This window comes from Zootoca vivipara, chromosome 7, assembly GCF_965207765.1.
Source record: "Zootoca vivipara chromosome 7, rZooViv2.hap1.1, whole genome shotgun sequence".
Lineage (NCBI taxonomy): Eukaryota > Metazoa > Chordata > Lepidosauria > Squamata > Lacertidae > Zootoca > Zootoca vivipara.
In genome coordinates, this window is record NC_142590.1 from 36,363,781 (window position 1) to 36,376,210 (window position 12,430).

At 41.7% G+C, this 12,430-nt stretch overlaps 1 protein-coding gene across 3 annotated transcripts; it reads left to right on the forward strand.

Annotated features, from left to right (window-relative positions):
- Positions 1–357: 357 nt before the first annotated feature.
- LOC118088455 (cytochrome P450 2J4) lies at positions 358–12,153 on the forward strand. Of its 3 annotated transcripts, none has more exons than XR_004693009.3 (10): positions 358–1,176; positions 1,407–1,569; positions 3,515–3,664; positions 4,637–4,797; positions 5,326–5,502; positions 5,876–6,011; positions 8,281–8,468; positions 9,118–9,256; positions 9,536–9,657; positions 10,058–10,135. XR_004693009.3 is itself a non-coding variant. In XM_088673980.1 (10 exons), exons 1-9 carry the CDS (start codon positions 976–978, stop codon positions 9,556–9,558), a joined length of 1,338 nt encoding a protein of 445 aa, XP_088530106.1. In that variant the 5' UTR covers positions 358–975; the 3' UTR covers positions 9,559–9,594; positions 10,058–10,189. The 3 variants fall into 3 exon arrangements, 2 of the variants coding, with proteins under 2 accessions (XP_088530106.1, XP_034978023.1); XM_088673980.1 differs by having other exon boundaries at positions 9,536–9,594; positions 10,058–10,189; XM_035122132.3 differs by lacking the exon at positions 9,536–9,657 and having other exon boundaries at positions 361–1,176; positions 10,058–12,153.
- The last annotated feature ends 277 nt before the right edge of the window (positions 12,154–12,430 follow it).

The window sequence follows — 12,430 nt, forward strand, 5'->3', positions numbered from 1 at the left end:
GCACTAGTATCGATTTGCACTTGCAGATAATTCTTATACAATTGCCAACTAAGATACTAATCTTTACTCTTCAAAACAAGTGAAATTTAACCCGTTAGGTAAGAGCAGCCAGAGGCAAGATGAGTCCTTTATCTTTTTTTTTTGTAACACCTATCCTATGTGAGATGAGATGGTCAATCAAGACACCCTCCCCAGACCCTCAGAATCTTTTTTTTTTTGTAACACCTGGCATCCACTCTTCTCCTGTATGAGAAGAGACGGTTGATCGGTTGCACTAGATGACCCTTCGGTCCCTTACAACTCTAAGATTCTATGAACCAACCCAGACCCACAAAAACTCCTAGAGAAACTGTATTGGTTAGATACTTTAATATGTATCATAAACTTGTTTTAAGTAGTGGTTCCAACTTTAAGGTGCTATTATGCTTTTTCCCAAGAAATGACAGAATGCAGTGGTACCTCGGGTTACAGAAGCCTCAGGTTACAGACTCCACTAACTCAGAAATAGTACTTCGGGTTAAGAACTTTGCTTCAGGATGAGAACAGAAATCGTGCGGCAGCTGTAGCGGGAGGCCCCATTAGCTAAAGTGGTACCTCAGGTTAAGACCAGTTTCAGGTTAGGAACGGACCTCCAGAACAACTTAAGTTCTTAACCCGAGGTACCACTCCTGCTATTGTTGTTGCTTATGGTATTTTAAGTTTAGTTTATTGCCTGTGGAAAAAGTAACAGAATATATTCTTTTTTAATAAAAGTGAAAACAAGAAGGAAATGTTCTGATTCAGGAAGAGTTACTCATTAGGCTATCTCGCTTCTATCTCTTTATGGGTGTGATGTACAACAATATATGGAATGCATGCTCTGGTTTCCCAGATGATCCCTAGCCCAGAGGAGAGGTGTGACTGCTCTCCTGGCATCAGATTTCTGTTCTCCCAGCAGAAAGCAATCTGACAAAGGAAGGCTTGAAAGGTTCCACGATGCTGCTCCAGCTACTCTCTGTCTTCTGGGAGGCCTTGTCCCTGCAGGTCATTCTGGTGTTTCTGGCAACGTTTCTGCTTCTTGCTGATTACAAGAAAAGGATTCGCCCAAGGGATTTCCCCCCAGGGCCCAGGCCTCTTCCCTTGCTGGGTAATATACCACATTTTGGTGCAAAGAACCCTCATTTGGCAGCACGGAAGGTAAGAATGAAGGGATGAATCAGATGATGAGACAGCAGGTGACATTGAAGTGGAAAGGAGCGTAAGAACGTCACTGGAAGATGAGGCTTAGATGTCCTAGTCTAGCATCCTGCTTCCTAGAGCAGCCAGCCAGAGGTCTCTGAGAAGCCCACAGCTGGGGCATGATAGAATATTGATATAGACTATATAGAGATATTTTATCCTCTCTTGCATTCTTCCTCTCCTTCCAGCTGGCAGAAAAATATGGCAATGTCTTCAGCATTCAGGTTGGGAAAATATGGATCGTGATCGTGAATGGATTGCATCTGGTGAAGGAAGCTCTGGTCCATCAGGGTGAAAACTTCATAGATCGTCCAGTTGATCCTCTTTCCAAGGAAATCACTAGGTCATTGGGTGAGTGACTTTAAATTACGGTCAGTTGTTTAAATTTATTTATTTATTTCTAGCTCAGAAACGCGCTTCTGTATCATCATTTGGTATAACAGCATAATCTCATCTTTTTCTGGTGAAAGTTCCTATCTAATTGAAAAGCCAAAATTAAATGGAGAGAAAAACGGAAATATCATAATCAAGGCCATATAAACCGGTACCATTAATCCAGATAAGCAATGCCAGAGTGGCCTAAAGGGCTTCAGTGCAGAAGGGACATTTGTAAAAAATATATTGACTGCTTTACGTGTACCTATACGTTTACTTCATTTTGTGTATTTCTAAATATATGCTGCCTTTCTATCAGCTCCCAAAAACTTTCAAAAGACAGAATAAAGTTAGTACAGGGAGCCAGCAACATTATGTGGGGTGGGGTAGGGTAGAATAAATAAGTAAATTTGCCATTTCCGCTTACCATTTATTATTTTTTCGTCCATCTACACACCCAGTGGGCTTTCCTTGCTTACCAGGCTTGGGGGAGGTCTCAGGGGGCCCAAGGAAGCCCTTGGGGCTCCTTCCTACAGCCCAGTAGGTAGTCCCCCAGTTTGTGGGGTGGCGTGGGCTCTAGGGATTCATTGAATTTGCCTTTGCACACCCACCCAGAACCAAACTCCCACATAAGTGGTGGGCCAACTGTATTCAAAAATGCAACCCAAACAGTAAAAAACAAAAACAAACAAACCCACAGAAAATAATAATCAAACAGCAGCAGCAGCAGAACTAACAGCAATCAAATAAAAACAACCAGCCTGCCTCACAGTCTTTCCAAAGCAACACAAACAGGCAAGCAAAATAACTGAAAGGAAACCTTGATTTCAGCAAGGCCTTTGACAAGGTGCCCCATGATATTTTTGTAAAGAAGCTGGTAAAATGTGGGCTAGACAATGCTACCATTCAGTGGATTTGTAACTGGCTGACTGACCGAACCCAAACGGTGCTCATCAATGGCTCCTCTTCATCCTGGAGAGAAGTGACTAGTGGGGTGCCACAGGGTTCTGTCTTGGGCCCAGTCTTATTCAACATCTTTATCAATGACTTGGATGATGGGCTTGAGGGCATCCTGATCAAGTTTGCAGATGACACCAAATTGGGAGGGGTGGCTAATACCCCAGAGGACAGGATCACACTTCAAAATGACCTTAACAGATTAGACAATTGGGCCAAAGCAAATAAGATGAATTTTAACAGGGAGAAATGTAAAATACAGTGTGATGCAGCAGCTAAAAAAGCCAATGCAATTCTGGGCTGCATCAATAGGAGTATAGCATCTAGATCAAGGGAAGTAATAGTATCACTGTACATATTCTGCTCTGGTCAGACCTCACCTGGAGTACTGTGTCCAGTTCTGGGCACCACAGTTCAAGAAGGATACTGACAAGCTGGAACGTGTCCAGAGGAGGGCAACCAAAATGGTCAAAGACCTGGAAATGATGCCTTATGAGGAACGGCTTAGGGAGCTGGGCATGTTTAGCCTGGAGAAGAGAAGGTTAAGGAGTGATATGGTAGCCATGTTCAAATATATAAAAGGATGTCATATAGAGGAGGGAGAAAGGTTGTTTTCTGCTGCTCCAGAGAAGCGGACACGGAGCAATGGATTCAAACTACAAGAAAGAAGATTCCACCTAAGCATTAGGAAGAACTTCCTGACAGTAAGAGCTGTTCGGCAGTGGAATTTGCTACCAAGGAGTGTGGTGGAGTCTCCTTCTTTGGAGGTCTTTAAGCAGAGGCTTGACAGCCATATGTCAAGAATGCTTTGATGGTGTTTCCTGCTTGGCAGGGGGTTGGACTGGATGGCCCTTGTGGTCTCTTCCAACTCTATGATTCTATGATGCTATGAAATAGTCAGTGTTATAATTAAACGTTAAATGTTCTTACTTGCGACGTGTACTTGTTATTTCTTCCCATCTAGGACTGATCGCCTCTAATGGTCTCACCTGGAAACAACAGAGACGATTTGCCATATCAATGCTCAAAAACTTTGGTTTGGGTAAAAGGACTTTAGAAGAACGAATACAGGAAGAGTGCCGATACCTAAACGAAGCTATTGAAGCTGAGAAAGGTGCAAACCAGAGTCAAAAAAGCCTATTTCATATGAAAAGTTAAAAAAAATACATAAGTCATGGTATGAAGCTTTCAAGTGCTGCTTTGTGGCATCTCTGCTTAAGCTGGGACAACCCCATGGTTAGAGGGACGTCAGTGTAAAACTCAACCCATAGCCTTTGTGGGTCTTTGTGGGTCTTATTTCTCCCATAGCCACAGCCTTGGATTCAGACAGAAATCAAATACCGTTGCTCTGAAACTCTCCAGCTTGCTCTTTTACTTCTAGGTGACATCCCTGCAAAGTCTACCCTAGATTCCCTCATTGCAGTCTGACAGAGGGGCCTTTCCCCCAGGTGATCATGAGGCAGCTAGCCTGGCTTATGTTTTAACACTTGCTGCCTCCAGGGATTCAAGGGGTCTGGCACACATAACCTCAGAACAACATACAGTAGATATAAAATCTCACAGAACAATGTGTTAGATAACTTATACCAGGCATCCCCAAACTTGTCCCTCCAGATGTTTTGGGGCTACAACTCCCATTATCCCTAGCTAACAGGACCAGTGGTCAGGGATGGTGGGACTTGTAGTCCCAAAACAGCTGGAGGGCCGAGTTTGGGGGTGCCCGGCTTATACCTATAGCTGTGCAGTTTTCCTTACCATGTTCCACTAAGGCTGTAAAATTCATCCACTCTGCCGTCCAGACATCCTCTATCTCAGTGTTTCTCAACCAGTGTGCCTCCAGATGTTTTGGGACTACAACTCCCATCATCCCTAGCTAGCAAGACCAGTGGTCGGGAATGATGGGAGTTGTAGTCCCAAAACATCTGGAGGCACACTGGTTGAGAAACACTGCTCTATCTGATGAACATCTGCTGTGCCCCCCTACTCCATCCAGACTCACCCACTTCCCCCACCTTCTGTTTTTGTTACATGGAAGCCATAAGCAGTCTTATTCCTTCTCCATTTCTCTCTCTTTCTCTCTCTCCAGGGCAACCATTTGACCCTCAGTTTCAGATTAATAATGCTGCTTCAAATATCATTTGTTCTGTCACTTTTGGGGACCGCTTTGATTACCATGACACTAATTTCCAGAAGTTATTGCTTTTCCTTGATGAGATAATATACCTTCAGGGATGTATTTGGACTCAGGTAGGTCTTCTGGTCCCAGGCACATTCCCACATTCTTGTTGACTGTTCATTGATTTGCTTTCAGCCCTCCTGTTCCTTTAAGTTCTGATTTCTTTTTTCCCCTTTGTCTTGTCATTCAGGCATCGCACACCATCCCATATCCCTTTGACATCTTGCCCTCACATTATCTATTAAAATTCCAAAGGCAGGGTGTGTTTATAAACTGGATTTAAGATCCAGAGCATGTGTTGCAATGAACACAGTGATGCAATCCCAAATGACATACACGGCTTAATTCCACACTCCCCGCTTACCAATTAGAATCTGTGAAAGGCCACCCCATGCAGATAGGCATCATCAAATGAGAAAAACTACATTGGCACCATTTTCCTGATATCGGGCAAGGTGCATGCATTTTTCAAACAGGTAGCCATCTTCATTGGAAGCCATCGCATGGATTGCTACCTCCTTTGATACTGGCATGATCTGCAACTGTTATGAGAGAGGGCTTTCCCTGCACAAATCTGATGCTAGTGTTTGTTTCCTCAGCTGTACAATGCATTTCCCACTCTCATGAAGCACTTGCCAGGCCCCCATCAGACTGTTATTAAAAACTGGGGACAACTGAAATCCTTTGTGAGAGAAATCATTGAAAAACATGAAGAAGACCGGAACCCATCTGCACCCAAAGATTTCATAGATGCCTATCTAAATCATATGGCCACGGTAAGAAACAAAAAGTATAGTTTGTGTAGTAGCAGTAATAGAAAGCAGAGGCAAAATCTAAAGGATCAGAACTTACCCTGTATTTTCCATTGGCTCTGTATGAAAGCAGCCAAAGAGGTGAGGGTGCAAGTGTGTATACAAGTGCATACATGAATATGAAATAATGTATATCCAGGGGTGACCCATCACCACTTTTCCAGTGCCTGAAATCCACCAGATTCACAGGACTGTTGACTTGGCTGTGCTAGATCCAGGACACTTGTCAGGAATAGAGCTCATGAATCTCATTGCCATCACTTGATATATAGGACTGAAACTGGGATGGTGTTTTTAATGACAGGTGAACCCTTTGGTGCATTTTCTTTGTTTTAAGGAGGATGCTGCTTCCAGTTTTCATAAAGACAACCTCCTACAATCAACACTGGATCTCTTTTTTGCTGGAACAGAAACATCTTCCACAACCCTGCGCTGGGCCTTGCTTTACATGGCCATTTCCCCGGAAATTCAAGGTAGAGCTATCATTTGCTTGTCTTTGATTAGTTTTGGTTGGAGTAAGTCTACTGCAATTAAGGGATGTAACCTATAGGCTATTAAGTTCAATTTGTTTTCCATGAGTATGACTAACATTGAATAGCACCAGTGCTTTGTTTCTAGGGGGGGGGGAGGTGCCAGTATGCACCATGAAGTTGTTACGATAAGTGCCACACTTTTAACATATCCATTAAAAAGCTGCTGTTCAGTACCCCCAGGGGGAAAAAAGCTGAATTCCACCATTCCCTTTTTTGGATGAGTTCCCAATGCCATGTTGGTATGTTACTATAGCAGATACACAGATATAGGATGGGAGATATCTGGCTTGACAGCAGAACATGTGAAAAGGATCTGGGGGCCTTAACATGAATCAACAGTGTGATGCAGTAGCAGAAAAAAGGGGGGGAACCCCTAATGCAATTCTAGGTTGTATCAATAGCAGTATAAGATCAAGTGAAGTAATAGAACCACTGTGTTCTGCCTTGGTCATACCCCAACTGGACTTCTGTTTTCAGTTCTGGGCACCACAATTTGAGAAGGCTATTGATATGCTGGAATGGGTGTAGAGGAGAGTGAAACAGATAAAGGGTCTGGAACCAAGCCTTCTGAGGAATGGTCGAGGGAATTGGGTATGAGAGGACATATGATAGCCATCTTCTAATCTCTGAAGGGCTGTCATGTGGAAGATGGAGCAGGTTTGTTTTCTGTTATTGCAGAGGGTAAGACCTGAACTAATGGATTCAAATATTAGGAGGAGCTTTCAGACAGTGGAACGGACTACCTTGGAAGGTGGTGGACTCTTTTGGATGATCATCTACCAAGGATTCTTTAGCTGTGATTCCTGTATTGCAGGGGTTGGAATACATGGCCCTTGGAGTCCCTTCCAACTCTACAGTTCTATGATTCCATGAATCCTTGCCTCTAGTCTAAGCTATAGGTTCAATAGTAACTACAATAAGATAATTTCATAGCAAAATGTAGAAATGTTTTTGTTCTTTTGGGGATTTGAAATTAGAATGGGAGCTAGGTTGTATGAATGATGTTCTGTGGTCTGCCTCAAGATATTTCTTGGAGTGATAAAAAAATGCAGTAGGTCTAGTGGTATTAATATGTTATTATGTAAAGTGATTAATTTATTGAATCAACTCAAGCAAATAGAGAAAGGAGATGCATAGGGTGGAATTCAACTTCAAATTATGATTTCATTAGTGCAAGCATTTCTGCTTGCCTGTCTCCTCCCACTGTGTGGTGTTCTGGGGTGGGTGGGTTACTGAGCTACTAGAGATTGGAGGGAGTGGGAGGAGAGGGGGGAGGAAGTCCCATTGTGCTGGCATCTGCTGGCACAAACAGCTTAGTTAAAACTGACCATTGTACTGTATACTTAAATGTGTGATCGTATTTTTAAATGTGTGATCGTATTTGAAGTTTAAATGCAGGAAATTCAAATGTGATCCATAGCATCCCTTACGAAAATGTCCTCAAGCTTTGCTTCCTGCATCAGAATAATGTGATTTATGCCAAACTGAAGCCAGTTAATATCATAGGTGTCTTTCACAACACTTCGTTTAGCAAGTAGTTGACCATAAAATGTGCCTCTTTCAACACGACTTCTAAATGGAGATTGTTAACTCAGTTGCTAACTGTTTTGCATTTGATCTGAATTGATTGTATGAGCTGGTGTTCTTTTAACTGTTACATCATATGCATATATAATTATTAATATGTAACTGTTTTTGTATATGTAGCTGCTTTATATACTTTAACTGTTTTTGATGTGTGATGTTTTGCTGTGGTTTTATAATTTGCTGGAAGCTGCCCAGATTGGCTAGGGCAACCCAGTCAGATGGGCAGCATTTAAATAAATCTATTGTTGTTGTTATTTATTATTATTATTATTATTATTATTTTATTTATTTATTTTATTTGGGCAGGATTCGCCGAAGGAGTCCTGTCAGCAGAAGCTGTGAACATGGACTTCCACTTGTACAAAAAGGCTTCCTGCCTCTCCTCTCCCTGTACTTCTCTCTCACACACCCTGAAATTGGTCCAAGGAGGTTGGGAGAGGCCATAGAACAGTGCAGAAGGGAAAGAGAGAGGGGGAACTTTACATCTGGCACGCTGCAATAAACGGTGCAGTCAAAACAATTTTATTTAGGCAGTAGATGGACCATTCCAACTAGAGATCTTGAGCTCTCAGTTTTTGTCTGTTCTTCTTGTATTGAAGCTAAACTTCTTCTTCTTTTGTAGCCAGAGTCCAAGTGGAAATAGATTCTGTGATTGGCCAGTCTCGCCAACCAGCGATAGGTGACAAGGACAGCATGCCCTATACCAATGCGGTTGTTCATGAAGTTCAAAGGATGAGCAGCATTGTGCCTTTGAATGTGCCCCGGATAGCAACTAAGGACACTACACTGGCTGGGTTTCATGTGCCCAAAGTAAATGTTAAGAACATAAAGCTCTTCTTGTTTGCCTTTGCTCTTCCAATACAGTGCACAAGTTTTTAATGTTTGATGTTTTGTCGTGTTTTTAATATTCTGTTGGGAGGCGCCCAGAGTGGCTAGGGAGACCCAGCAAGATGGGCAGGTTATAAGTAATATATTATTATTATTATTATTATTATTATTATTATTATTATTATTATTCCAACAACATGGTGCCATCCAGATGTTGTTGGACTCCAACTGCCATCAGTTCCTGCCAGCATGACCAACAGGCAGGGATGATGAAAGCTGTATCCCCAAACATCTGGAGGGCACCATGTTGGTAACCTCTGGTCTAAATACAGAGTTGTACCAGTCTCAGTTTGAATGGGTAGCTAGTCTGTCCGAAATTAGCCACTATCTGGTGTTGCTAACCCTGAATTTTAGTAGTCCAGCAGACTTGGAATGTCTTTTAAAATCTATATTGGAACTGTGCTTTTGTGGGACATCTTTGGATGAATAAGTTAATAATGAGAAGTAAATATTGCACTCAGAACATATCCTTTCTCTGCCAGAAGATATAGGTTTAGTACTGCTTTAATTTCAAAGAGAATACTTGAAAGCGCCTTGTCATTTTTAATCTTCTCTGCTTCTCCTTTGACAGGGGACCATATTGCTTGCCAATTTGACCTCTGTGCTGTTTGAGAAGGATGAGTGGGAAACCCCCAATGTGTTTAATCCTGGCCATTTCCTGGAGAATGGTCAGTTCCGGAAAAGGGAAGCATTCCTGCCATTCTCTGCAGGTAACAAAAGTTGAAGGGCTATATCATGGCAGCTTAGTTACTGAGAGCTTGGCATATTGCTAACTATATTGTGTATTTCAGCGATCACCAACCTCCTTGGGCCAGTGGGCACATTTGGCATTTAAGAAAGTGCTATGGGGCACCAGCCACAAAATGGCTGCCCTTTGGGGTGTGTGGTGTAACACAAAATGGTCTGGTGTTTCCTGATATCTTTCATGAGCAGCCCACGGGGAGTTAGGCTGTATTGTTAAAGTGTTTCCTTTCTCCATGCTCACACAGTTGTTTTCTTTACTGCACTGTGAGAAAAAGAGCCTGCTTCTCATCACGCAGCTCAGAAAGTAAGCAGCGTCTGGGGGAATTATTCACAGAATCATATTTATGATGTTTTCTACAATCAAACGGTATATAATTTTTATTTTCCTTCATTTTCCCAATGTTAAATTCAGTTCCCCACATTTCAGCGGCAATCCACAGTTCAAAAGAAAACCTATTTTAGTGCATATTTTTCCTATTGACACATTTTTAAATCTCACTGTGACTAATATACACAATTTTGTAAACAAGTCCCCTAAAATGTTGAATTTTTGTATGTTCTTTTCTCTAATATAGGCATTTTATGGACACTTTCCCTTAATATGCATTTTTGGACACATTGGTTGGTTGGAGAACAACTGTGAATTTCAAAGAATGGCTGCATTTTGTGTGTGCTCATGTATTGGTTTGAGAAGTATGATTTACAGATATTGCTATGAAGATGCAAACTCTCTACTAACATAGTCTCTCCCCCCCCCCCCCTTTTAGGAAAGCGAGCTTGTCTTGGAGAGCAATTGGCGAGGATTGAGCTTTTTCTTTTCTTCACTGCCCTACTTCAGAAGTTCACTTTCCAGGCTCCAAAAGGCATGACATTGAGCCTTGACCATCGGTCAGGTCTTACATTATCTCCCCAGCCGTATCGGATATGTGCATTCTCTCGCTGAGGGAACTCAAAATTTGTTGGCTCTGCTCATTAAAAGAAGATGGTGAAGAATTTGGCCAGCATTGCCTCCTTAGTTTCTGTCCTTAGTGACAATCAGTTCCCTAAACTCCAGGGTCATAGCTCAATAGTAATGCATGTCCGTTGTATTTAGAAGACCTCAGGTTCAATCTGCATGACTGGTGTGTGGTTCTTCTCATAAATGATCACAAGTATGTGACTTTTAAAATTGTTCCAGTGGCACAGCTAGGGCAATGTCTTATAAACAAACAAAGCCTTGAATCTGAACCACTTAAACATTCAAATGCCAGATAAATAACCTACTCTGGAGAAAGGTTGCAGATGTAACCTGGATTGCAAGTATAACAATAAAAGAGCTCAGTTGGAACTTCAAGTTGTAGACTTTGATGTCCAAGCTTGCACAAGAGAGCTTTCCCCCCACTTCTCCAGGGGCACCCCCCCAAGGTGCAAGTACAACGGGGGTGGAAAGACAGCAGGTGGTCTGTCTGTCTGGAAAGCTGAAATGCTTGCCCTGTTGGTGTTGTTGCACATTATTAAATTTGTCCCCTAATGTGGAAGTAGCCCTAGCAGGAGACACTACATAAGGTCAGTGACTAATTCATAAAACAAGAGGCCTTTAATTCATAAAACTGGTCACCATAAATGTGGCAGATGTTTATCTTGCCCATCTTCTTTGCAGACTAAAGAAATTTATGATGAAAAAACCAATTTGAGATTTGTTATTCATCAATTTAGTACATGTCAGACCAGAGATGTGGTCTACCTTATTCAATGTCCTTGTAATCTATTGTACAGTGGTGCCTCGCTTAACGAATGCCCTGCTTAACGAAATTTCTGCTTAACGAAAGGTTTTTTCTAGCGGAGGTTGCCTCGCTAGACGAATGCGTTTTATGAAAAATTCATCTAGCGAATCGCGGTTTCCCATAGGAATGCATTGAAATTCAATTAATGTGTTCCTATGGGCAAAAAAAAAATAATCAAAAAAATTCAATGCATTCCTATGGGATTCGCTAGACGAATTTTTCGTTATAAGAAAAGACCTGTGGAATGAATTAAATTCGTCTAGCGAGGCACCACTGTATATAGGCTCTACGACTTGAGCAGTTGGGGTTCGGATTGGGGAACATCGCTCACACATACTTAACGCCAATATGGAGGCACCTCTGGTAGAACATTTTGTTTCTCACAATCATTCAGACACGGATTTATTATTTACAGTTTTATGGGTGAATCAGAGGACAATTGGTATCAGAAAAGATTATGAGCGACAGTTATGGCAGCAAGAAACCCATTTTATCTTTATGTTTAAAACTATTCATCCTGGGGGACTTAATTCTGAATGAGACCTCAATTGTTTTATTTGATTATCTGTATCTTTGTTATTACTTTGTACTGTATCTTTAAACTCAGTTTCCTTGTTATTAGTAACACCTGGGGTTGGCTATATTTTTTTTTCCTAAAAATGTTGTTAGTAACAGTGACTATATATTCACATGAGCACTAATCCAGAGTATTTTCCATTCTCATGTATATTACATCTATTCAAGAAAAGATTGGGTATGTAACCTTTTTATGTTACAGTTTATAATTTCCACGCTATTGAAGTTGTTGTTATGCATGTGCAGGTCATCTTTTAAACATTTTATTTTCAGTTTATGAAAAAAAATCTTTACAATTGGCTGATGAAAAATTAAATGAAACAGTAGTTGCTATCTGGAAACACTGTTCAGCAGAGTTCAGAGTTGGACATAAGAATTGGACATTGCCGATTACAAAGCTTCACAGCTTGTTCTCCGCCGGGTAAAGTCTGGCACCGTGATTCATTCAGTACTCTCAGACTTTCAGAGACTTTAATTTGTTAATCTTTATGTTTTGAATTATTGCATAAAGTTTCACATTGTAATTGTTTTTGGCCATCGTGTTGCTTTAGATATTGCTGCTTTCTCAGACCTGAGCAGACAAGATTTGCCCATGTTGCGGTCAGGCCAGTGGCAGACCTTGGCACCCTGCATGATGCCAATGTTTGGCACCCCCTGCCTCTCGCGCTCCATTCCAAATCATAGTTGCAACGTCCCCTGCAGTGCCCTCGAGGCTGCATGCCCACTGCCTCCAAACAGTTCATGCTCTCCTAAATCTGCATCTCCTCCTGGTTTCTGTTGTCCCATGACACAGGATATCTG